This window comes from Somniosus microcephalus, chromosome 28 (genome assembly GCF_052327205.1).
Source record: "Somniosus microcephalus isolate GS21.2 chromosome 28, FLI_Smic_1.0, whole genome shotgun sequence".
Classification (NCBI taxonomy): Eukaryota; Metazoa; Chordata; class Chondrichthyes; order Squaliformes; family Somniosidae; genus Somniosus; species Somniosus microcephalus.
This window is the reverse complement of record NC_141014.1, coordinates 2,964,837-2,991,406: the sequence shown is the minus strand read 5'-3', so window position 1 is coordinate 2,991,406 and position 26,570 is coordinate 2,964,837. Positions and strand designations below refer to the sequence as shown.

Genomic DNA, 26,570 nt, shown 5'->3' with positions numbered 1-26,570 from the left:
TCTCTCCCACCTCCCCCATCGCGGGCCTCTCTCCCACCTCCCCCATCGCGGGTCTCTCTCCCACAGCCCCCCATCGCGGGCCTCTGTCCCACAGCCCTCCATCGCGGCCTCTCTCCCACCTCCCCCATCGCGGCCTCTCTCCCACCTCCCCCATCGCGGGCCTCTCTCCCACCTCCCCCATCGCGGGCCTCTCTCCCACCTCCCCCATCGCGGGCCTCTCTCCCACCTCCCCCATCGCGGGCCTCTCTCCCACAGCCCCCCATCGCGGGCCTCTGTCCCACAGCCCCCCATCGCGGCCTCTCTCCCACCTCCCCCATCGCGGGCCTCTCTCCCACCTCCCCCATCGCGGGCCTCTCTCCCACCTCCCCCATCGCGGGCCTCTCTCCCACAGCCCCCCATCGCGGGCCTCTCTCCCACAGCCCCCATCACGGGCCTCTCTCCCACAGCCCCCATCACGGGCTTCTCTCCCACAGCCCCCCATCGCGGGCCTCTGTCCCACAGCCCCCCATCGCGGCCTCTCTCCCACCTCCCCCATCGCGGGCCTCTCTCCCACCTCCCCCATCGCGGGCCTCTCTCCCACTTCCCCCACCGCGGGTCTCTCTCCCACTTCCCCCATCGCGGGCCTCTCTCCCACTTCCCCCATCGCGGGCCTCTCTCCCACAGACCCCCATCGCGGGCCTCTCTCCCACCTCCCCCATCGCGGGCGTCTCTCCCACCTCCCCCATCGCGGGCCTCTCTCCCACCTCCCCCATCGCGGGCCTCTCTCCCACAGCCCCCATCACGGGCCTCTCTCCCACAGCCCCCCATCGCGGGCCTCTCTCCCACCTCCCCCATCGCGGGCCTCTCTCCCACAGCCCCCATCACGGGCTTCTCTCCCACAGTCCCCCATCGCGGGCCTCTGTCCCACAGCGCCCCATCGCGGGCCTCTCTCCCACCTCCCCCATCGCGGGCCTCTCTCCCACCTCTCCCATCACGGGCCTCTCTCCCACCACCCCCATCGCGGGCCTCTCTCCCACTTCCCCCATCGCAGGCCTCTCTCCCACTTCCCCCATCACGGGCCTCGCTCCCACTTCCTCCATCACGGGCTTCTCTCCCACAGCCCCCATCGCGGGCCTCTCTCCCACAGCCCCCCATCGTGGGCCTCTCTCCCACCTCCCCCATCGCGGGCCTCTCTCCCACCTCTCCCATCGCAGGCCTCTCTCCCACCTCCCCCATCGCGGGCCTCTCTCCCACCTCCCCCGTCACGGGCCTTTCTCCCACAGCCCCCCATCGCAGGCCTCTCTCCCACCTCCCCCATCGCGGGCCTCTCTCCCACAGCGCCGCATCTCGGGCCTCTCTCCCACAGCCCCCCATCGCGGGCCTCTCTCCCACCTCCCCCACCACGGGCCTCTCTCCCACAGCCCCCCATCGCGGGCCTCTTTCCCACAGCCCCCCATCGTGGGCCTCTCTCCCACCTCCCCCATTGCGGGCCTCTCTCCCACAGCCCCCCATCGCAGGCCTCTCTCCCACCTCCCCCATCACGGGCCTCTCTCCCACCTCCCCCATCACGGGCCTCTCTCCCACCACCCCCATCGCGGGCCTCTCTCCCACTTCCCCCATCGCAGGCCTCTCTCCCACTTCCCCCATCACGGGCCTCGCTCCCACTTCCTCCATCACGGGCTTCTCTCCCACAGCCCCCATCGCGGGCCTCTCTCCCACAGCCCCCCATCGTGGGCCTCTCTCCCACCTCCCCCATCGCGGGCCTCTCTCCCACCTCTCCCATCGCAGGCCTCTCTCCCACCTCCCCCATCGCGGGCCTCTCTCCCACCTCCCCCGTCACGGGCCTTTCTCCCACAGCCCCCCATCGCAGGCCTCTCTCCCACCTCCCCCATCGCGGGCCTCTCTCCCACCTCCCCCATCACGGGCCTCTCTCCCACAGCCCCCCATCGCGGGCCTCTCTCCCACCTCCACCATCGCGGGCCTTTCTCCCACAATCCCCCATCGCGGGCCTCTCTCCCACCTCCCCCATCGCAGGCCTCTCTCCCACCTCCCCCATCGCGGGCCTCTCTCCCACCTCCCCCATCGCGGGCCTCTCTCCCACCTCCCCCATCGCAGGCCTCTCTCCCACCTCCCCCATCACGGGCCTCTCTCCCACCTCCCCCATCACGGGCCTCTCTCCCACCTCCCCCATCACGAGCCTCTCTCCCACCTCTCCCATCGCAGGTGTCTCTCCCACCTCCCCCATCGCGGGTCTCTCTCCCACCTCCCCCATCGCGGGTCTCTCTCCCACAGCCCCCCATCGCGGGCCTCTCTCCCACCTCTCCCATCGCAGGTGTCTCTCCCACCTCCCCCATCGCGGGCCTCTCTCCCACAGCCCCCCATTGCGGGCCTCTCCCCCATCGCGGGCCTCTCTCCCACCTCTCCCATCGCAGGTCTCTCTCCCACAGCCCCCCATCACGGGCCTCTCTCCCACCTCTCCCATCGCAGGCCTCTCTCCCACCTCCCCCATCGCGGGCCTCTCTCCCACCTCCCCCATCGCGGGCCTCTCTCCCACCTCCCCCATCGCGGGCCTCTCTCCCACCTCCCCCATCGCGGGTCTCTCTCCCACCTCCCCCATCGCGGGCCTCTCTCCCACCTCCCCCATCGCGGGTCTCTCTCCCACAGCCCCCCATCGCGGGCCTCTCTCCCACAGCCCCCCATCGCGGGCCTCTCTCCCACCTCTCCCATCGCAGGCCTCTCTCTCACCTCCCCCATCGCGGGCCTCTCTCCCACCTCCCCCATCGCGGGCCTCTCTCCCACCTCCCCCATTGCGGGCCTCTCTCCCACCTCCCCCATCGCGGGCCTCTCTCCCACCTCCCCCATCGCGGGTCTCTCTCCCACAGCCCCCCATCGCGGGCCTCTCTCCCACCTCTCCCATCGCAGGTGTCTCTCCCACCTCTCCCATCGCGGGCCTCTCTCCCACAGCCCCCCATTGCGGGCCTCTCTCCCACCTCCCCCATCGCGGGCCTCTCTCCCACCTCTCCCATCGCAGGTCTCTCTCCCACAGCCCCCCATCACGGGCCTCTCTCCCACATCTCCCATCGCAGGCCTCTCTCCCACCTCCCCCATCGCGGGCCTCTCTCCCACCTCCCCCATCGCGGGCCTCTCTCCCGCCTCCCCCATCGCGGGCCTCTCTCCCACCTCCCCCATCGCGGGCCTCTCTCCCACCTCCCCCATCGCGGGCCTCTCTCCCACCTCCCCCATCGCAGGTCTCTCTCCCACCTCCCCCATCGCGGGCCTCTCTCCCACCTCCCCCATCGCGGGTCTCTCTCCCACCTCCCCCATCGCGGGCCTCTCTCCCACCTCCCCCATCGCGGGTCTCTCTCCCACAGCCCCCCATCGCGGGCCTCTCTCCCACAGCCCCCCATCGCGGGCCTCTCTCCCACCTCTCCCATCGCAGGCCTCTCTCCCACCTCCCCCATCGCGGGCCTCTCTCCCACCTCCCCCATCGCGGGCCTCTCTCCCACCTCCCCCATCGCGGGCCTCTCTCCCACCTCCCCCATCGCGGGCCTCTCTCCCATCTCCCCCATCGCGGGTCTCTCTCCCACAGCCCTCCATCGCGGGCCTCTCTCCCACCTCCCCCATCGCGGGCCTCTCTCCCACAGCCCCCCATCGCGGGCCTCTCTCCCACCTCCCCCATCGCAGGCCTCTCTCCCACCTCCCCCATCGCGGGCCTCTCTCCCACCTCCCCCATCGCGGGTCTCTCTCCCACCTCCCCCATCGCGGGTCTCTCTCCCACCTCCCCCATCGCGAGCCTTTCTACCAAAGCGCCCCATCACGGGCCTCTCTCCCACCTCTCCCATCGCGGGCCTCTCTCCCACCTCCCCCATCGCGGGCCTTTCTCTCACAGCTCCCCATCACGGGCCTCTCTCCCACCTCCCCCATCGCGGGCCTCTCTCCCACCTCCCCCATCGCGGGTCTCTCTCCCACAGCCCCCCATCGCGGGCCTCTCTCCCACAGCCCCCCATCGCGGGCCTCTCTCCCACCTCTCCCATCGCAGGCCTATCTCCCAACTCCCCCATCGCGGTCCTCTCTCCCACCTCTCCCATCGCAGGTGTCTCTCCCACCTCCCCCATCGCGGGCCTCTCTCCCACCTCCCCCATCGCGGGTCTCTCTCCCACAGCCCCCCATCACGGGCCTCTCTCCCACCTCCCCCATCGCGGGCCTCTCTCCCACCTCCCCCATCACGGGCCTCTCTCCCACCTCCCCCATCGCGGGCCTCTCTCCCACCTCCCCCATCGCGGGCCTCTCTCCCACAGCCCCCCATCGCGGGCCTCTCTCCCACCTCTCCCATCGCAGGCCTCTCTCCCACCTCCCCCATCGCGGGCCTCTCTCCCACCTCCCCCATCGCGGGCCTCTCTCCCACAGCCCCCCATCGCGGGCCTCTCTCCCACCTCCCCCATCGCAGGTCTCTCTCCCACCTCCCCCATCGCGGGCCTCTCTCCCACCTCTCCCATCGCAGGTGTCTCTCCCACCTCCCCCATCGCGGGCCTCTCTCCCACCTCCCCCATCGCGGGTCTCTCTCCCACAGCCCCCCATCACGGGCCTCTCTCCCACCTCCCCCATCGCGGGCCTCTCTCCCACCTCCCCCATCGCAGGCCTCTCTCCCACCTCCCCCCTCGCGGGTCTCTCTCCCACCTCCCCCATCACGGGCCTCTCTCCCACAGCCCCCCATCGCGGGCCTCTCTCCCACCTCCCCCATCGCGGGTCTCTCTCCCACAGCCCCCCATCGCGGGCCTCTCTCCCACCTCTCCCATCGCGGGTCTCTCTCCCACAGCCCCCCATCACGGGCCTCTCTCCCACCTCCCCCATCGCAGGCCTCTCTCCCACCTCTCCCATCGCAGGCATCTCTCCCACCTCCCCCATCGCGGGTCTCTCTCCCACCTCCCCCATCGCGGGCCTCTCTCCCACCTCTCCCATCACGGGCTTCTCTCCCACCTCCCCCATCGCGGGCCTCTCTCCCACCTCCCCCATCGCGGGCCTCTCTCCCACCTCCCCCATCGCGGGCCTCTCTCCCACCTCCCCCATCGCGGGCCTTTCTCCCACAGCTCCCCATCGCAGGCCTCTCTCCCACCTCTCCCATCGCAGGTCTCTCTCCCACCTCCCCCATCGCGGGCCTCTCTCCCACCTCCCCCATCGCGGGTCTCTCTCCCATAGCCCCCCATCGCGGGCCTCTCTCCCACAGCCCCCCATCGCGGGCCTCTCTCCCATCGCGGCCTCTCTCCCACCTCCCCCATCACGGGCCTCTCTCCCACCTCCCCCATCGCGGGCCTCTCTCCCACAGCCCCCCATCGCGGGCCTCTCTCCCACCTCCCCCATCGCGGGCCTCTCTCCCACAGCCCCCCATCGCAGGCCTCTCTTCCACCTCCCCCATCGCGGGCCTCTCTCCCACAGCCCCCCATCGCGGGCCTCTCTCCCACCTTCCCCATCGCGGGCCTCTCTCCCACCTCCCCCATCGCGGGCCTCTCTCCCACAGCCCCCCATCACGGGCCTCTCTCCCACAGCCCCCCATCGCGGGCCTCTCTCCCACAGCCCCCCATCGCAGGCCTCTCTTCCACCTCCCCCATCGCGGGCCTCTCTCCCACAGCCCCCCATCACGGGCCTCTCTCCCACCTCCCCCATCGCGGGCCTCTCTCCCACCTCCCCCATCACGGGCCTCTCTCCCACAGCCCCCCATCGCGGGCCTCTCTCCCACCTCCACCATCGCGGGCCTTTCTCCCACAATCCCCCATCGCGGGCCTCTCTCCCACCTCCCCCATCGCAGGCCTCTCTCCCACCTCCCCCATCGCGGGCCTCTCTCCCACCTCCCCCATCGCGGGCCTCTCTCCCACCTCCCCCATCGCAGGCCTCTCTCCCACCTCCCCCATCACGGGCCTCTCTCCCACCTCCCCCATCACGGGCCTCTCTCCCACCTCCCCCATCACGAGCCTCTCTCCCACCTCTCCCATCGCAGGTGTCTCTCCCACCTCCCCCATCGCGGGTCTCTCTCCCACCTCCCCCATCGCGGGTCTCTCTCCCACAGCCCCCCATCGCGGGCCTCTCTCCCACCTCTCCCATCGCAGGTGTCTCTCCCACCTCCCCCATCGCGGGCCTCTCTCCCACAGCCCCCCATTGCGGGCCTCTCCCCCATCGCGGGCCTCTCTCCCACCTCTCCCATCGCAGGTCTCTCTCCCACAGCCCCCCATCACGGGCCTCTCTCCCACCTCTCCCATCGCAGGCCTCTCTCCCACCTCCCCCATCGCGGGCCTCTCTCCCACCTCCCCCATCGCGGGCCTCTCTCCCACCTCCCCCATCGCGGGCCTCTCTCCCACCTCCCCCATCGCGGGTCTCTCTCCCACCTCCCCCATCGCGGGCCTCTCTCCCACCTCCCCCATCGCGGGTCTCTCTCCCACAGCCCCCCATCGCGGGCCTCTCTCCCACAGCCCCCCATCGCGGGCCTCTCTCCCACCTCTCCCATCGCAGGCCTCTCTCTCACCTCCCCCATCGCGGGCCTCTCTCCCACCTCCCCCATCGCGGGCCTCTCTCCCACCTCCCCCATTGCGGGCCTCTCTCCCACCTCCCCCATCGCGGGCCTCTCTCCCACCTCCCCCATCGCGGGTCTCTCTCCCACAGCCCCCCATCGCGGGCCTCTCTCCCACCTCTCCCATCGCAGGTGTCTCTCCCACCTCTCCCATCGCGGGCCTCTCTCCCACAGCCCCCCATTGCGGGCCTCTCTCCCACCTCCCCCATCGCGGGCCTCTCTCCCACCTCTCCCATCGCAGGTCTCTCTCCCACAGCCCCCCATCACGGGCCTCTCTCCCACATCTCCCATCGCAGGCCTCTCTCCCACCTCCCCCATCGCGGGCCTCTCTCCCACCTCCCCCATCGCGGGCCTCTCTCCCGCCTCCCCCATCGCGGGCCTCTCTCCCACCTCCCCCATCGCGGGCCTCTCTCCCACCTCCCCCATCGCGGGCCTCTCTCCCACCTCCCCCATCGCAGGTCTCTCTCCCACCTCCCCCATCGCGGGCCTCTCTCCCACCTCCCCCATCGCGGGTCTCTCTCCCACCTCCCCCATCGCGGGCCTCTCTCCCACCTCCCCCATCGCGGGTCTCTCTCCCACAGCCCCCCATCGCGGGCCTCTCTCCCACAGCCCCCCATCGCGGGCCTCTCTCCCACCTCTCCCATCGCAGGCCTCTCTCCCACCTCCCCCATCGCGGGCCTCTCTCCCACCTCCCCCATCGCGGGCCTCTCTCCCACCTCCCCCATCGCGGGCCTCTCTCCCACCTCCCCCATCGCGGGCCTCTCTCCCATCTCCCCCATCGCGGGTCTCTCTCCCACAGCCCTCCATCGCGGGCCTCTCTCCCACCTCCCCCATCGCGGGCCTCTCTCCCACAGCCCCCCATCGCGGGCCTCTCTCCCACCTCCCCCATCGCAGGCCTCTCTCCCACCTCCCCCATCGCGGGCCTCTCTCCCACCTCCCCCATCGCGGGTCTCTCTCCCACCTCCCCCATCGCGGGTCTCTCTCCCACCTCCCCCATCGCGAGCCTTTCTACCAAAGCGCCCCATCACGGGCCTCTCTCCCACCTCTCCCATCGCGGGCCTCTCTCCCACCTCCCCCATCGCGGGCCTTTCTCTCACAGCTCCCCATCACGGGCCTCTCTCCCACCTCCCCCATCGCGGGCCTCTCTCCCACCTCCCCCATCGCGGGTCTCTCTCCCACAGCCCCCCATCGCGGGCCTCTCTCCCACAGCCCCCCATCGCGGGCCTCTCTCCCACCTCTCCCATCGCAGGCCTATCTCCCAACTCCCCCATCGCGGTCCTCTCTCCCACCTCTCCCATCGCAGGTGTCTCTCCCACCTCCCCCATCGCGGGCCTCTCTCCCACCTCCCCCATCGCGGGTCTCTCTCCCACAGCCCCCCATCACGGGCCTCTCTCCCACCTCCCCCATCGCGGGCCTCTCTCCCACCTCCCCCATCACGGGCCTCTCTCCCACCTCCCCCATCGCGGGCCTCTCTCCCACCTCCCCCATCGCGGGCCTCTCTCCCACAGCCCCCCATCGCGGGCCTCTCTCCCACCTCTCCCATCGCAGGCCTCTCTCCCACCTCCCCCATCGCGGGCCTCTCTCCCACCTCCCCCATCGCGGGCCTCTCTCCCACAGCCCCCCATCGCGGGCCTCTCTCCCACCTCCCCCATCGCAGGTCTCTCTCCCACCTCCCCCATCGCGGGCCTCTCTCCCACCTCTCCCATCGCAGGTGTCTCTCCCACCTCCCCCATCGCGGGCCTCTCTCCCACCTCCCCCATCGCGGGTCTCTCTCCCACAGCCCCCCATCACGGGCCTCTCTCCCACCTCCCCCATCGCGGGCCTCTCTCCCACCTCCCCCATCGCAGGCCTCTCTCCCACCTCCCCCCTCGCGGGTCTCTCTCCCACCTCCCCCATCACGGGCCTCTCTCCCACAGCCCCCCATCGCGGGCCTCTCTCCCACCTCCCCCATCGCGGGTCTCTCTCCCACAGCCCCCCATCGCGGGCCTCTCTCCCACCTCTCCCATCGCGGGTCTCTCTCCCACAGCCCCCCATCACGGGCCTCTCTCCCACCTCCCCCATCGCAGGCCTCTCTCCCACCTCTCCCATCGCAGGCATCTCTCCCACCTCCCCCATCGCGGGTCTCTCTCCCACCTCCCCCATCGCGGGCCTCTCTCCCACCTCTCCCATCACGGGCTTCTCTCCCACCTCCCCCATCGCGGGCCTCTCTCCCACCTCCCCCATCGCGGGCCTCTCTCCCACCTCCCCCATCGCGGGCCTCTCTCCCACCTCCCCCATCGCGGGCCTTTCTCCCACAGCTCCCCATCGCAGGCCTCTCTCCCACCTCTCCCATCGCAGGTCTCTCTCCCACCTCCCCCATCGCGGGCCTCTCTCCCACCTCCCCCATCGCGGGTCTCTCTCCCATAGCCCCCCATCGCGGGCCTCTCTCCCACAGCCCCCCATCGCGGGCCTCTCTCCCACCTCTCCCATCGCGGCCTCTCTCCCACCTCCCCCATCACGGGCCTCTCTCCCACCTCCCCCATCGCGGGCCTCTCTCCCACAGCCCCCCATCGCGGGCCTCTCTCCCACCTCCCCCATCGCGGGCCTCTCTCCCACAGCCCCCCATCGCAGGCCTCTCTTCCACCTCCCCCATCGCGGGCCTCTCTCCCACAGCCCCCCATCGCGGGCCTCTCTCCCACCTTCCCCATCGCGGGCCTCTCTCCCACCTCCCCCATCGCGGGCCTCTCTCCCACAGCCCCCCATCACGGGCCTCTCTCCCACAGCCCCCCATCGCGGGCCTCTCTCCCACAGCCCCCCATCGCAGGCCTCTCTTCCACCTCCCCCATCGCGGGCCTCTCTCCCACAGCCCCCCATCGCGGGCCTCTCTCCCACCTTTCCCATCGCGGGCCTCTCTCCCACAGCCCCCCATCGCGGGCCTCTCTCCCACAGCCCCCCATCGCGGGCCTCTCTCCCACAGCCCCCCATCGCGGGCCTCTCTCCCACAGCCCCCCATCGCGGTCCTCTCTCCCACCTCTCCCATCGCAGGTGTCTCTCCCACCTCCCCCATCGCGGGCCTCTCTCCCACCTCCCCCATCGCGGGTCTCTCTCCCACAGCCCCCCATCACGGGCCTCTCTCCCACCTCCCCCATCGCGGGCCTCTCTCCCACCTCCCCCATCACGGGCCTCTCTCCCACCTCCCCCATCGCGGGCCTCTCTCCCACCTCCCCCATCGCGGGCCTCTCTCCCACAGCCCCCCATCGCGGGCCTCTCTCCCACCTCTCCCATCGCAGGCCTCTCTCCCACCTCCCCCATCGCGGGCCTCTCTCCCACCTCCCCCATCGCGGGCCTCTCTCCCACAGCCCCCCATCGCGGGCCTCTCTCCCACCTCCCCCATCGCAGGTCTCTCTCCCACCTCCCCCATCGCGGGCCTCTCTCCCACCTCTCCCATCGCAGGTGTCTCTCCCACCTCCCCCATCGCGGGCCTCTCTCCCACCTCCCCCATCGCGGGTCTCTCTCCCACAGCCCCCCATCACGGGCCTCTCTCCCACCTCCCCCATCGCGGGCCTCTCTCCCACCTCCCCCATCGCAGGCCTCTCTCCCACCTCCCCCCTCGCGGGTCTCTCTCCCACCTCCCCCATCACGGGCCTCTCTCCCACAGCCCCCCATCGCGGGCCTCTCTCCCACCTCCCCCATCGCGGGTCTCTCTCCCACAGCCCCCCATCGCGGGCCTCTCTCCCACCTCTCCCATCGCGGGTCTCTCTCCCACAGCCCCCCATCACGGGCCTCTCTCCCACCTCCCCCATCGCAGGCCTCTCTCCCACCTCTCCCATCGCAGGCATCTCTCCCACCTCCCCCATCGCGGGTCTCTCTCCCACCTCCCCCATCGCGGGCCTCTCTCCCACCTCTCCCATCACGGGCTTCTCTCCCACCTCCCCCATCGCGGGCCTCTCTCCCACCTCCCCCATCGCGGGCCTCTCTCCCACCTCCCCCATCGCGGGCCTCTCTCCCACCTCCCCCATCGCGGGCCTTTCTCCCACAGCTCCCCATCGCAGGCCTCTCTCCCACCTCTCCCATCGCAGGTCTCTCTCCCACCTCCCCCATCGCGGGCCTCTCTCCCACCTCCCCCATCGCGGGTCTCTCTCCCATAGCCCCCCATCGCGGGCCTCTCTCCCACAGCCCCCCATCGCGGGCCTCTCTCCCACCTCTCCCATCGCGGCCTCTCTCCCACCTCCCCCATCACGGGCCTCTCTCCCACCTCCCCCATCGCGGGCCTCTCTCCCACAGCCCCCCATCGCGGGCCTCTCTCCCACCTCCCCCATCGCGGGCCTCTCTCCCACAGCCCCCCATCGCAGGCCTCTCTTCCACCTCCCCCATCGCGGGCCTCTCTCCCACAGCCCCCCATCGCGGGCCTCTCTCCCACCTTCCCCATCGCGGGCCTCTCTCCCACCTCCCCCATCGCGGGCCTCTCTCCCACAGCCCCCCATCACGGGCCTCTCTCCCACAGCCCCCCATCGCGGGCCTCTCTCCCACAGACCCCCATCGCAGGCCTCTCTTCCACCTCCCCCATCGCGGGCCTCTCTCCCACAGCCCCCCATCGCGGGCCTCTCTCCCACCTTTCCCATCGCGGGCCTCTCTCCCACAGCCCCCCATCGCGGGCCTCTCTCCCACAGCCCCCCATCGCGGGCCTCTCTCCCACAGCCCCCCATCGCGGGCCTCTCTCCCACAGCCCCCCATCGCGGGCCTCTCTCCCACAGCCCCCCATCGCGGGCCTCTCTCCCACAGCCCCCCATCGCGGGCCTCTCTCCCACAGCCCCCCATCGCGGGCATCTCTCCCACAGCCCCCCATTGCGGGCCTCTCTCCCACCTTCCCCATCGCGGGCCTCTCTCCCACCTCCCCCATCACGGGCCTCTCTCCCACAGCCCCCCATCACGGGCCTCTCACCCACAGCCCCCCATCGCGGGCCTCTCTCCCACAGCCCCCCATCGCGGGCCTCTCACCCACAGCCCCCCATCGCGGGCCTCTCACCCACAGCCCCCCATTGCGGGCCTCTCTCCCACCTCCCCCATCGCGGGCCTCTCTCCCACCTCCCCCATCGCGGGTCTCTCTCCCACAGCCCCCCATCACGGGCCTCTCTCCCACCTCCCCCATCGCGGGCCTCTCTCCCACCTCCCCCATCGCGGGTCTCTCTCCCACAGCCCCCCATCGCGGGCCTCTCTCCCACAGCCCCCCATCGCGGGCCTCTCTCCCACCTCTCCCATCGCAGGCCTCTCTCCCACCTCCCCCATCGCGGGCCTCTCTCCCACCTCCCCCATCGCGGGCCTCTCTCCCACAGCCCCCCATCGCGGGCCTCTCTCCCACCTCCCCCATCGCAGGTCTCTCTCCCACCTCCCCCATCGCGGGCCTCTCTCCCACCTCTCCCATCGCAGGTGTCTCTCCCACCTCCCCCATCGCGGGCCTCTCTCCCACCTCCCCCATCGCGGGTCTCTCTCCCACAGCCCCCCATCACGGGCCTCTCTCCCACCTCCCCCATCGCGGGTCTCTCTCCCACAGCCCCCCATCACGGGCCTCTCTCCCACCTCCCCCATCGCGGGCCTCTCTCCCACCTCCCCCATCGCAGGCCTCTCTCCCACCTCCCCCCTCGCGGGTCTCTCTCCCACCTCCCCCATCACGGGCCTCTCTCCCACAGCCCCCCATCGCGGGCCTCTCTCCCACCTCCCCCATCGCGGGTCTCTCTCCCACAGCCCCCCATCGCGGGCCTCTCTCCCACCTCTCCCATCGCGGGTCTCTCTCCCACAGCCCCCCATCACGGGCCTCTCTCCCACCTCCCCCATCGCAGGCCTCTCTCCCACCTCTCCCATCGCGGGCCTCTCTCCCACCTCCCCCATCGCGGGTCTCTCTCCCACAGCCCCCCATCGCGGGCCTCTCTCCCACCTCTCCCATCACGGGCTTCTCTCCCACCTCCCCCATCGCGGGCCTCTCTCCCACCTCCCCCATCGCGGGCCTCTCTCCCACCTCCTCCATCGCGGGCCTCTCTCCCACCTCCCCCATCGCGGGCCTTTCTCCCACAGCTCCCCATCGCGGGCCTCTCTCCCACCTCTCCCATCGCAGGTCTCTCTCCCACCTCCCCCATCGCGGGCCTCTCTCCCACCTCCCCCATCGCGGGTCTCTCTCCCATAGCCCCCCATCGCGGGCCTCTCTCCCACAGCCCCCCATCGCGGGCCTCTCTCCCACCTCTCCCATCGCGGCCTCTCTCCCACCTCCCCCATCACGGGCCTCTCTCCCACCTCCCCCATCGCGGGCCTCTCTCCCACAGCCCCCCATCGCGGGCCTCTCTCCCACCTCCCCCATCGCGGGCCTCTCTCCCACAGCCCCCCATCGCAGGCCTCTCTTCCACCTCCCCCATCGCGGGCCTCTCTCCCACAGCCCCCCATCGCGGGCCTCTCTCCCACCTTCCCCATCGCGGGCCTCTCTCCCACCTCCCCCATCGCGGGCCTCTCTCCCACAGCCCCCCATCACGGGCCTCTCTCCCACAGCCCCCCATCGCGGGCCTCTCTCCCACAGCCCCCCATCGCAGGCCTCTCTTCCACCTCCCCCATCGCGGGCCTCTCTCCCACAGCCCCCCATCGCGGGCCTCTCTCCCACCTTTCCCATCGCGGGCCTCTCTCCCACAGCCCCCCATCGCGGGCCTCTCTCCCACAGCCCCCCATCGCGGGCCTCTCTCCCACAGCCCCCCATCGCGGGCCTCTCTCCCACAGCCCCCCATCGCGGGCCTCTCTCCCACAGCCCCCCATCGCGGGCCTCTCTCCCACAGCCCCCCATCGCGGGCCTCTCTCCCACAGCCCCCCATCGCGGGCATCTCTCCCACAGCCCCCCATTGCGGGCCTCTCTCCCACCTTCCCCATCGCGGGCCTCTCTCCCACCTCCCCCATCACGGGCCTCTCTCCCACAGCCCCCCATCACGGGCCTCTCACCCACAGCCCCCCATCGCGGGCCTCTCTCCCACAGCCCCCCATCGCGGGCCTCTCACCCACAGCCCCCCATCGCGGGCCTCTCACCCACAGCCCCCCATTGCGGGCCTCTCTCCCACCTTCCCCATCGCACGCCTCTCTCCCGCAGCCCCCATCACGGGCCTCTCCCTTCCCCCCCCCCCCCCCGAATTTCCAGGTACTATCCTGCCACTGCTGTTTCCTCCCGCCCGCCGGACAGGCTGGCCAATCGGCTGGCTGCCATGCGGGAAACGAAGCTAAAAAATGTTTAATGCGGTCCTGTCGTTTAATCTTACCAGGTTTTTTAGCTTTTTTTTGACCTCATCTACAGCCTCCCTGTAAATATCAGAGCTTTTGTCTTATTTATTAAGTTCAGTTAGTAACAGACTAGAAAGATAATCAGATGTGTGCATTCCAGCCATTTTAGCAGCTGACAATCTACAAACATTTCCAGGTCAGAGCAGTCTTGAGTTTTTTCCCTATTTAACTGTACACAAAGTTTTGCCAATAGTGATGCAGTTCTGATTCATTCTATTTTTTTTTGCTTTTTAAATTAATTTTTCTGATTGTATAATTGCTCTTTAGATCATAGATTCAATCATGGCACTTTTCCGAGTGGATTTCAGTGGCCGTGCTGAGCTTGCAGAACGTCAGCAGAAACTGGCTCAGATGCTCTCCCGCCTGCAGAAAATCTCTGAAGGTAATTACGGAGCAGTAACTTGGATTTGAGTGCATTACTTGGATGGTGTACTGTTCTGAATAGTGAGGGATCATGATGAGCAGAGCATGTTATCTAGAAGATAGTACATCATTTTGAAGAATAAGCATGGGGAATAGCGTGTACTGGGACATGACAATGCTGAGAGACTGTCGTCAAATGGAGTGTACCTGGTCAGAGATGTCCTGGTGACGACGAGTGCTTTTTGTCATAAGGAATGTATATAACTAGAAAATTGTGAGAAGGTATCATCATGAGCAATTGACCTCGTACATGTTTGGATGAGCAAGAGATGGCATCGTTGTGAGTAGAAGATGTCACCATCAGGATGGTGGTGTTACGATGAGGAAGAGCTGGAGTAACTCATTTTATTGAAAATCGTATGAATTTGATGAGGTTTTTTAAAAATTCCTTTCAACTTCATTTTTTATTATCTTTTACCCTGTATGCCCAGCTGTGTAATGTGGGAAGTCCGAGGCGATCTATACCTAGTCGCTTATTAATGTCGCTTTATAAGCAGCCATTGTGCAGTGTGCAAGAGAGTGCTGGTTCTAGCAGGAGATGACTAAATTATACTTCCACCCTGCACAATACATTACAGAGTGAGCTGTGTTGTGCGATGAAGTTTTCAACAATAGAGTATTCCTTACTCTGCACACAGCTTCTGTGGGTTGAAGAGCTCCATGATGGCTCAGTTGGTAAAGGTGATATCTATATATGAGTCTTACAGACCAGAAGGCCCTACATTAAATAATTTTTCTGCTCTGTTAACTGATCTTGACTCCGATAGCTGTTGGGGTGTAAACATTTTCCACAGCACCCCAGCTAGAGAGGGGAAAATTGCCCTTGGTTCTTCCTCGTGATCACAGTCCAGCGACTCCTGCTGGAAAGTGTACCTATGGATGTCATCTGAGCACAGGAGCAGTCTCAAAGAGCCTGCCAGCACTCACTGTCAAGGCTCCCATGTGAAGAATGACCACTTGGCAAGCCACTGGAGGGTGCACAGGGCTCACAGAACTGCACCACCTCAGGAATTGGCACCTTCAAGGAAAGCAGTGAAGTAACTGAAGGGAACATGTCAATTGGAAAAGATTGTGCCTGAATACATACGGTTCCAAATAGTAAAGTAACTAGCTCTTCAATTTCTGGATTGGATCAGTTCCATGAAGAGGTTGATCTTCATTGCAGTCTCATCTTATTACAAGCGAGACAGCATTAAGTTTTGAAAATTTATCTGGAGCAGATTTCTCTTGCCAAAAATGGGAGTTTCTCACAGCTGGTGGTGCTGAACTAGGGAATCCTTTTTATTCATTTTTTTGCTTTAGAATACAATGTGGCCGTGTTCGTCTCGAATCAGATGACTGCAGATCCAGGAGCCGCCATGAGGTAGGCACAGGGTTCATATCAGTTCAGCTTTATACGTGATCACCCAAAGATGGGAAAATGAGTCAAACAGAGAAAACTATCTTTATGTATGTGAATTCACTTAATCTTTCTGATGCTGAATGAACAGGTCTTATGTACAACTTCCATTTAAATAGCACTTTCAATGTAGATAAACATCCCAATATGCTTCACAGAAGTGTAATCAGACAGAAAGAGGCTGCTTTAGGAGGGGTGATCAAAACCTTGGTGGGTTTTAAACAAGAGCTAAACTCTTACGCAGTACAGGAACTACACTATTAAACTGTGATCTTTATGAAGAGAGCTTAAAACTGCACAGGTATTGATTACTTTCAGATAATGGGCCACTATTAAAATGCCCAGTAGTGACTAATAGGTGTCCCTATTTTTGAATGGCTAATTTTAGCTGATTATGTGAAGGGAAATGTTGCTGTCGGGGGCAATTCTTCCAATGCAAACAGTCCTCTTTGAGAAATAATTGTGCTATAGTGGTTGCAAATAAGTTTGATTTGTCCTTGTTTTAGGAAGGAAAAATCGCTATTTTCTTATAGCCATGTAGAATTATTTTCTTATAGCCATGTAGAATTTTTTTTTTTAAGTTACTAAATAATATAAAAGAAAAATAAAGCTGTTAAAGTATTCAAGTATTAATTGTGGAAAAGGCAGTTTTAGCAAAGTTTCTTAAATATGTAACAAGCTTATTGACAGTTACTAATTTGATATTACGTTTGCCATGTTGTTGAAGCAGTAAGATCAATGAAAGTGATACAGGAAAAGCAGCTACATGTAATCATAGAAACTCATGTCAGTGTTTGTTGCATTCACTGGCTCACATTTTGTGGTGGTTTCACAGCTTGGTTACACAACAATGATCTCTTGTTCTAATCGATTTTTTCCCCCTCAATGTCTTGCCAAGTTTCCAGGCAGATCCAAAGAAACCGATTGGTGGTCACATTCTGGCTCACGCATCTACTACAAGGATTAGTCTGCGAAAGGGACGGGGTGAACTGCGCATTGCGAAAATCTATGATAGGTAATGTGACTTTACACCAACAACACTCGGTGCATGTACAGCCCACTGCAGGCGTCATATTCACTACATGTACGTTTGAGAGACTTGGTCGTAAGTAGGCAAAATAAGTTATTATTATTCAAACATATCCTGAAACTATTACTATCACTGTCCCTGGCAGTATGTAAATTTTCAATATTTGGGCAGCAAATAACGCTACATGCAGTGAGTGCAAACATTTATGGGATGTTGCACCATTTCAACAACAGCTGTTAGAATTATAATGTATTCTGCACTAATATTGCGACTCATTCAAAAACATGCTCTTTGTAAAGAATTAATGAGGAAGTAAGAAATGTTAGGAACAGGAACAAGCCATTGATCCAACAAGCCTATAAGTGTTTCCTAGATTGACCCTGCCTACAGATTTAATAGACCTTTCACTTGTTCCATGAATGTGTCATGGTAGCATGACCAGCATCATTATGATAATGGGAGAGTGTTGCTTTAATTGGCATTTTGCTGATTTCTCTTCAGAGAAGAAAAGTACGACTTCAATGCCATTAGTGCCCCTCCCAAAATCAAGACTGCCCTTAGAGCAGAGTGCACTAAACCACCTGCCTTATAAGCAGGACACCCGAAGAAGCTACTCGGCAGTGACCCCATCCCATATCCTAGGAACAGGGTCATTTAAATAACAGCACCAGATGGCTACACCTGTTGTGCCACAGGATGGGCATTCACCCACAGAGGTAGCAGCTCTGGCAGGCCCTTGTCTCAATGGCAGCTGATCCTTTTGGGATTAATTGCCTTTTTCCTTTTTTTATTTTGGGGTGTGTACTAGGCTCTGAATGGAACCTGCGCTCCTGTCAGCAGACATAGGTCCCGCTGAGTCCATCATGGCCTCATCTAGGGGAATTCCTGGGGTCACCCAGGAATGCCCCCGACACACCCTCAAAGTGCTGGCTTGACACGAGTGGTCCAGGCAGAAGAACCACCCACACAATTCCTCACCCTCAAATGGGATATCTTGGGCAGTGTAAATGGGGAAGAAAGCCAGTGGTTCGGAGTTCCACCCAAGTTGTAGGCCACCTCTCGCCAAACTCTACCAGAATTCCATCCCCAAGGGAGTTGAATTGCAGGGTTCCTGAGTTTAAAGCCGAGTAGTGCCCCTTTGTTGTTAATTTAACTTGATAACCTGATAGCAATATTCAAGAGTCTCTGGCCGCGATTTTCCCAATGGAGGTGGGTTGGAGGCTGGTTTCGTTTTGGGTGGGTTCCAAACCTGCCTCCACTGAGAGGTGGGAAAAATTTGCAATTTCCCCCTAATTGGCCAGTTGATTTCAGAGGTGTGGGTTCCCCTGGGCCAATTAGTGTTTTGGGACTGAAACTCGCCTCTGCTGACATCACTTATCCAGCTTCATTTAAGGGCTGCTTGCTGCTTTAGCTCATTCCACTGGTTTTTGGTCGATGCTGCACCACCTCCAAGCTATGATGTGGAGATGCCGGTATTGGACTGCGGTGCACAAATGTGAGAAGTCACACAACACCAGGTTATAGTCCAACAGCTTTATTTGAAATCACAAGCTTTCGGAGCGCTGCTCCTTCGTCAGGTGAAGTGAAGTGATGCATATAGGCACAGCATATATAGTCAGAGAACACTGCCAGATGATTACAGGTAATCTTTCTAACTGCCCTTTATCCCACCTCAGCAGAGAGATAATCACAGCAATCAAAGGTGTGGATGGTGTCCAAACAGGTCAGTCAGGAAAACATTACATCAAAGAACAATGAGGTGGGGTCACCAGGGGTCAAATGTTGCAGATGCTGGGGTCTGTATGAAAAACAAAAAACAAACAAAGAACAATTTTTTAAAAAAGATTTTTTTTGCTGGACTCGAGTCGTCGTTGGCTTGTTCTCTCTACACAGATGCGGCCGGACCTGCTGTGATTTCCAGCAAAAAAAAATCTTTTTTTTTCTTTTTTTTAAATTGTTCTTTGTTTGTTTTTTGTTTTTCATACAGACCCCAGCATCTGCAACATTTGACCCCTGGTGACCCCACCTCATTGTTCTTTGATGTAATGTTTTCCTGACTGACCTGTTTGGACACCATCCACACCTTTGATTGCTGTGATTATCTCTCTGCCGAGGTGGGATAAAGGGCAGTTAGAAAGATTACCTGTAATCATCTGGCAGTGTTCTCTGACTATATATGCTGTGCCTATATGCATCACTTCACTTCACCTGACGAAGGAGCAGCGCTCTGAAAGCTTGTGATTTCAAATAAAGCTGTTGGACTATAACCTGGTGTTGTGTGACTTCTCACATTTGTCCACCTCCAAGCTGTTATCTCCTTCAAGAATGGCCAACTCCAAGGCAAGGGCCTCCCCAAGGTTTTCCGATGAGGCGCTGGGAATGCTGGTTAAGGGGGAGAGCGCCAGCAGGGAGGTGCTCTTCCCCTCATCTGGGAGGAAGAGGCCTCCCAAAGAAACCAAGGCTGTGTGGGTACAGCTGGCAAGGGAGATCACCTCCAGATCAGTGTGCAGCAGAACATGGCTGCTGTGCCGTAAAAGGTTCAATGACCTTGTAAGATCAGGCAAAGTGAGTATACCATCAGCTTGTCTCTCCTTCTGCTCCCCTTCTCCTCTCATCACCAGCACTCTGCATTGTCAACCTCCTCCTACACATCCCACTTTGCCCTTACAACCCTTGCACCCTTCACCATCCCTCTCTCTCTATGAACCCAATCACTTCACTATTCGACTATGCTGCCCTCACACTCCCTTTCAATGTTATGCAATGACAACGACTAACAACGCACAGGGAGGGCCCTTGGACATGGAACCTCACTCCATCTTTGTCTCCTTCTTAGCATCTATGCTCTGGATTCTCTACACTCACCCCATCATTCTCACTCCAACGCCACTTGTCACTGCAGGAAAAGAGAGCCCACAATAGAAGGGAAAGGGCGAAGACGGGAGGAGGGCTACCTTCTATAGCCATTCTCACCCAGGCTGAAGAGGCAGCCCTGGACATCGCCGGCGCAGAGGTGGAGGTGGAAGTGGGAGACGGACAGACGGGCGATGCAGAGCAAGCTGGTGACAGAATAGTTTTGCGTCTCTCTCATTTACACTGCTTGAGTGACTGAAATGGCTGCTGATGTACATTATTAGAATGCTACTTGAGCATCTGCACTATTGCATGTGCATGCCACTTCCGTCAAATGTCTAACCCATGCCTTTATGCCCCACAAGACCATCCACAGAGTCCCACCCCACTGTCGACGAGGAAGAGGCTGAGCAGATGTAAGCGCACCCAGCACCAGCGCAGATACGCACACCTCGGTGGGACCTTCGGGACATAGACTAGTGTTGTCACCTGGCGTATCACAGCTCACAGGTGAGCATTAGCAGGTGGTGGAGACAGGGACAGCAGTGGAGAGTCCTCGTCGGTGATCGCAGGTCTCTCCTAGCTCTACTCCGCTGCATGTGGACACTGTGCCTCTGGGTCCATCCAGAAGGAGAGTGGTGCTGGAACTCCAGGAGCAGGTGCAGGAGTCTCTGACAGGTCTTGTCTCCAGGGTCACTGCAAGTGTGGAGAGGATGGAGGAGTCTAACTCTAACCTTAGCAGTGCTGTTGGGGAGGCAATGGCGCATATATGCAGCACCACGGAAAGGATGGCAACCCCCGTGGAAAGGCTGGCTACGGCCATGGAGGAAAGAAGTTGCCAGAGTCAGGAAAACATGGTGATTGTTCAGAATAGACTGACATCTCTGGAGGAGCGATGGGCAGCTATTGAGCAGAGAAACCAGAGCTTCATGGAAGTCCTTTTGAGTAGGACTGCCAGTGCAGATATGGGTCCCCATGATGTGCAGCAAGGTGCTCTCAAGCCACTTGCAAACGCTGAGGTGGACCTGACCCATGAGAGGGAAGTTGGTGGCAGGGAACAAGGAAGTGGGGGCTCTTCTCCAAGCACTCACACGTCCATGCCACTGCGTAGCCCTCGGTCAGAGCCCCACCAGAGTCCGCACCCAACTGAGATGGGCGTCTCAGCCCGTGCACTGCTGCAGGATGAGCAGACGTTTGGCGAGCCCTCACAGGCTCATAAACCCAGAGGACACCCGCCAAAGGTGTCGAAGCAGGAGCAGCATGAAAGTGAGCAAGGGGCCTCCACGTCTGCTGAAGCCACAGGGGGAGCACCACGTAGGAGCACATGTAAGAGAAAAATAAAGCACCATTAATCACAGGGGTAGGCACTTGGGTGATTGTTTCTATTTATTGACAAAATGCCATCCCTGTTTGAATGTATAAAAATGAGGTGATGGCAAACTGTTGGCGTCATGGCATCTGTTATTTTGCCTTAGACAGCTTCACATTGCGGGCTCCACAACACTTGCGTGGTCAGGATGGTGGCCAGAGTAAAAGGAGACCAGAGAGTCATGTCCATTGTCTATCATGTGTTAAGATGGAGCCATGGACATGTGCCAAAATGGGCAACCTATGCAAATCTGTCCAGGATGAGTGCATTCCTTGCATCATGGGCAGCCATGAGTTCGCGTGCTGCCACTGCTGCTGGTCGATACACCGCCGCTCGGTCGTCTTCCTGCTCTTGCTCCTCATCTGAGGAGGCTATGAACTTGCTCATCAGGAAGCTGCAAGCCATGACGCTGTGCCATGTTGTGCAGTGCACAGCAGATCATGACCATTGTGGAGACCCTGGCTGCTGAATACTGCAGGGCTCCACCTGATCTGTCAAGGCATCGGAATCACATCTTCACCAAGCCAATGGTTTGCTCAATGATGGACCTGGTCAAAATGTGGCTGGCGTTGTAGCGCTCTTCAGCCTCGTTAGCTGGCCTCCTGATCGGCGTCATTAGCCACTTATTCAGGGGGTAGCCCTTGGCCTAGAAATTGAGTTGCCTTAGCGCCGCTTTTGAGGCGCTAGAGGGACTAGCGCCAGAGTTATGGCCAGTTCAAAAATTCCCTGGGGCCCTAAAGCGGCGTTGCACCGGTAGCGCTGCGCCGGCACCGATGACGTCATCGGTGTGCGCAGTGTCCCGGTTGCCATGCCGACGGGCCCCAGCGCCGAAATTCAGTTGCGGCCGCCTCGCCCGTGGCAGCCGCAACTAAGACTCTGGCAACAGAGTCCTACATGTCTTTGCGCCGGCGCATTAAAGGCCCCGCGGCGGCCGGCCGCTTTCCCGCCGGCCGCCTGGCCGCAGCTCCCTCCCCGGACTTCCCCCCCCCCGCCCCCCGGAACAGAAGCAAGCCCGGCACTTGTCCGAGGTGCCGGGCTCATTTTTAAAAAGATTTTCGCGGGCCGCGGCCGGGTGCAGGCAGCTCCTCCTTAAGGGAAGGAGGAGGCCTGCACTTCCCGAGCCTGCCGCACCGCATCGGGTGCCGCAGCGCCGGAATTGCGGCGCGAAATGGCAGTTAGCGCCGATTTACCGCCGCAAAGACCCTTCAGTAGCGCCGGCAGCCGTTTGGGCGCGGCCCTGCTGAATTTTTGGCGCGCGCAGGGGGACTTAGCGCCGGCACTAACTTCCGGCGCTAAAGCCCTGGCTAAGCCAAAACCCAATTTCTAGGCCCTTGTCTCCAAGGAGCCATCCGTTAAGTTGGTTTGGCAGATTGAAGAACGGAGGAACACTGGAGTTCCGCAGGATGAAAGAGTCATGGCAACTACCACAGAACTTGGTGCAAACATGCAAAATCTCCTTCTTGTAGTTACACACCAGCTGTTCGTTGAGGGAGTGGAAGCCCTTGCGGTTGACAAAGATAGCTGGGTTCTGATGGGGTGCAGTCTATGAGGCCCTGCACCATTGACAAGCCTGCCATATTTGCAAAGCCAACTGAACGCGCGGTTACACTTGCTTGATCCCTTGAGAAGTGGATGTAATTGTGGGCCTTTGCGAAAAGGGCATCGCTAACCTGCGTGATACAACTGTGGGTGACTGACTAGGAGATGTCGCTGATGATCCCTGGAAGGAGCCTGAGGAAAAAAAGTTGAGTGCGGTGGTGACTTTGACAGCCACTGGTAAGGGGTGTCCACCCAATCCTCTGGGCTTCAGGTGCAGCAGTGCGCAGATGTCTCCGACAATCTCTCGCAAAAGTCTCAGCCTCCCTTGGCACTGCTGCTCAGTCATGTTGAGGTAGTTCATCCTCTGTCTGTAAACCCTGAGAGAGGGGTATCTCCTGCAGCGACGTGCTTCCATATGCTGGCGCCTTCTGCCCTGTGCAGCATCAGGTGGGTGAGCAGGAGGTTGGGGCTCCTGCTGCTGTTGCTGCGGAGCTGCCTGGTTCTGCTGCTGCTGTGGCTGCTCCTCATCCGATTCTGAGGTCCATGGTGAAAGGAAATAAATGGTTCCCATGCTGCTGGCAGGTACCTCCGTTGGGGAAGCGCTCAGTCCAAGCGGGGAGAGGGTCTTCCAAGGAGGTCCCACAGTTGAGAGATAGAAGCTGCAGCACCTCCGCCTTCGGTCGGCCTGCTAAAAGTGCTGAAAGACCTTTGGAACAAAAGTTCTGCCACCTGCAACTGCTCCCTGATGAAAGCTCCGTTTTAATGGTGGAGGTGCAGCTGTGAGGAGGGCACCCACTTATCAACCCGCCAGGATTAGCTGGCTTGGTTTAGGAGGGTCGTGCAACACACTGAAAATGTGGTAAAATAACAAAGGCCTGTCAAAATAGGATTATAGAGGCCCATATTTAAGGGTATTAACTACCTCTCCCGACTGATGGAGGCGGGACCAAATCCCACCCATCAAACCCGTCTCCGGCAAAATTGCGCGGAGGCGGGTTCCGAACCCGCCCTCAGTTTTTGCCATTTTGCCAACTGTCCCGCCTCCAAACCCGCCTCCTCGGGGCTGGGAAAATCGCCCCCAATGAATCATAACGGCACAGAAGGAGGCCATTCGGCCCATCGAGTCCACGCCGGCTCTCTGTAGAGCAATCCAGTCAGTCCCATTCCCCCGCTCTATCCCCGTAGCCCTGCAAGTTTATTTCCCTCAAGTGCCTATCCAGTCTCCCCTTGAAAACATTGAGGGGTGCTAAATTCACAGGGGCAGTAGTTTTAGCGCCCCGAAAAAATTGGCGCCCCTGCTGCCGAATTTCCCAGGTAGCGCCCCGAGAGGGAGGAGGGGCGATACTGGAAGCTACTGCAATATTGGGAAAGGAAACAAAATCGGCATCCTTTACCCATGCCTAAAGCACGCGTTAGTCCCTTTACACCTGGAAATAAAGGGCCTAACACCTGTTCCAGGGGCCAATTCAAGACTGATTTGTCCTGAGGCAGTCGGCTTCACTTGTTAAAACCAGACCTTGGGTCATCGGCAGCCCACAAAAATGTTTTTCCACATTTACCTACCGGAGTGTGGTGTCTGGTGAAGCAGAAGTGCCCCTCCCCTGGCCTCCTATCATTTCCCCCCCCCCCCCCACCCCCGGGCCTCCTACTACAGCGCCCCCACCCCGCCACCGCCCCCCCCCCCCCCCACCTCCGCTTCCTACTCCCACCCCACCGGCCTCCTACTCCCACCGCCACCACCACCCCCCCTGGCCTCCTATAATTTCCCCCCCACCACCCCCGGGCCTCCTACTACAGCGCCCCCACCCCGCCACCGCCCGCCCCTGCCACCTCCGCTTCCTAGTCCCACCCCACCGGCCTCCTACTCCCACCCCCACCCCCCGCCCCCGCCACCTCCGCTTCCTACTCCCACCCCACTGGCCTCCTACTCCCACCGCCACCCCCACCCCCCCCCCCCGGCCTTCTATCCTTCCCCTCCCCCGGCTTATGCTGATAGGGTGAGATGAAGAGAGGTGGGAGGAGGCTTGTATGGAGCATAAACTGGCACAGACCAGTTGGGCCAAAAGGCCTGTTTCTGTGCTGTAAATTCTATGCAATAAAAGTTGCCTTGTTTTGGCCTTGTTGTCTTTAACTTCAAAAAATGTTTCCCCTTTCTCTCAGCCCAGAGTTACCAGAGAATGAAGCTACATTCGCCATCACTGCTGGAGGAATTAGTGATGCAAAGGAGTGAGACATCCAGAATGGAGATGAGCAGAAGTTTTGAATTTTCCTGTGTATTTATTATGAGACAGTTGTTTTAGAAATGCAGAAGCTCAGAAGTTCTTTTTTATTTATTAGAGTGTAGAAAATTAAAAGGTAGCTGAGAGAGAACTGAGCACGCTGTGTAACAGTATGTTATGATATCCTGCCAATATTCACCTTCTGGGCTCACAGAAATTGCCCACTTGGGCGAGGTACCTAGGAACTCCCAATGCCCTTGGAACTGAACCCCAGTGATAGAGAGCATGAGAAAATGGGGGAAAATATACTGTATTATACAAGTCAATCTCTTGTAGCGATGCACACGGTGAGTCAAGACCAAGAGTTCAGTCGAGTTAGAGGACGGGTTAATTGGACCAGGGCATGCAGATGGAATTCAGTCCCCATTTTAAAGTCATATCTTGTGACCTTATTTTTATATTATATACTTTGATTTGATATAATTTATGGGTAAAGAGTAAAACTTGCGGCACTTTAGGAAGCGGAGAAGTAAAGTTAGTTGCAGTATAGACTGAGGAAACTGAGGCCCTACAGCACCACCACTGGAGAAAGGGTTCATTTAGGCCTTTACATGGACATAGCAATATTTAATATATTATTGATTATACATTCAGATAGAAATATAATACATAAAATAGTCTTATGTATAGCACACAATTCCTGTAAGTGTCACAGTCACATTCTTTAAAACTTTCCCCATCACATTCTCAGAACCACAGTGTGTAATGCAGTGATAAATCCACCAGTATGTGTAGTCTATGTCTTACACAAACCTGCACCTGCTACAAAATGGAGTCTTGTAATAGAGCACTACCTATCAACTTTCAGGTGGATGTTGTACACTCCTTCAATGTCATAAACCTACTCAGTATGCCAATATATAATAGACATGCTGGTGTGTATTATTTAAAATAACGAGTAGCCGAGAGTGAACCTTATCTCAGGGTTCAGATGATCACAAATTGCATCATTTTAAACCCCTTTGATTGGATTGTAGTGCTGTAATTCACTCAGACTCCTATTGCCTCTTACACCATTGCCCCCAATTTGCTATCCCCTAAACAGGGCTCTTCCTTACATTCTTTTTCAGCTTAGACACTGGTCACAGGTAACAGACCTCGAGCAAAAAAGCTGCTCTTGTATGTGAGAGCATGAAACAGATCCCAGATTCCTACATGCCCTCTAAATACCATGCTGCTTTTTCTGTTTGTGGGATTGCTTTCTTTCGACAAGAAGAGCATGCTCCCAATGACCTTTCTGCGTCACCAAGGCACATGGTGCACAATGTAATGTCTGGGACCCTTTTGGTTTCTCTTAAGTCAGAGAAAGATGACAAGGCCTGCTTGAGCTCTTGGTTTTCTTTCCTGACAGATGATGCTTCCTAAAGCAGAGCCAGAGAGAGTGCGGGTAAATTGCTGTTTTCAAGATGCAGAGTTGATGAATCTCTTGTGTTTATTGGACAGTGGCTTAAGATACATAGTGAATTTTTCAACAGAGAAACAGAACTCTGGGTAAATTGGTAGTGTGTTTGTTAATATACACAAAATAAAATATAAATCAGAAATAACATCTTTTTCAACTCTGTGGCATATTGTATTATAACCCTTACAAGATATTGTACCCTTCTTTTGTGGATGTTAAAAACCTTTAATTTTACATCATTGATTTCCATTGTTTTCTATTGCCTGTGACATCATACACCCATTATGCTTAATTACTGATGGCCTCCTCCTGTCCTGTGCAGTTTATGGAAGACATTTTAGGAACAGGAAAAGGCATTTGAGGCAAACAAACCCATCCATTTGTTATAGAATGATAGAATGGTTACAGCACAGAAGGAGGCCATTCAGCCTGTCGAGCCCGTGCCGGCTCTCTG

The 26,570-nt window shown here is 60.0% G+C and overlaps 1 protein-coding gene across 1 annotated transcript in view; it reads left to right on the top strand.

Moving 5' to 3' along the window:
* dmc1 (DNA meiotic recombinase 1) overlaps positions 1-26,350 on the top strand; it is a 249,367-nt gene extending 223,017 nt beyond the window's left edge. The window contains exons 10-13 of the mRNA XM_085969413.1: positions 14,090-14,204; positions 15,548-15,608; positions 16,543-16,659; positions 24,596-26,350. Coding sequence (XP_085825539.1) covers positions 14,090-14,204; positions 15,548-15,608; positions 16,543-16,659; positions 24,596-24,665 — 363 coding nt within the window. The 3' untranslated portion in view covers positions 24,666-26,350. The remainder of the gene's footprint in view (positions 1-14,089; positions 14,205-15,547; positions 15,609-16,542; positions 16,660-24,595) is intronic.
* Positions 26,351-26,570: the final 220 nt, after the last annotated feature.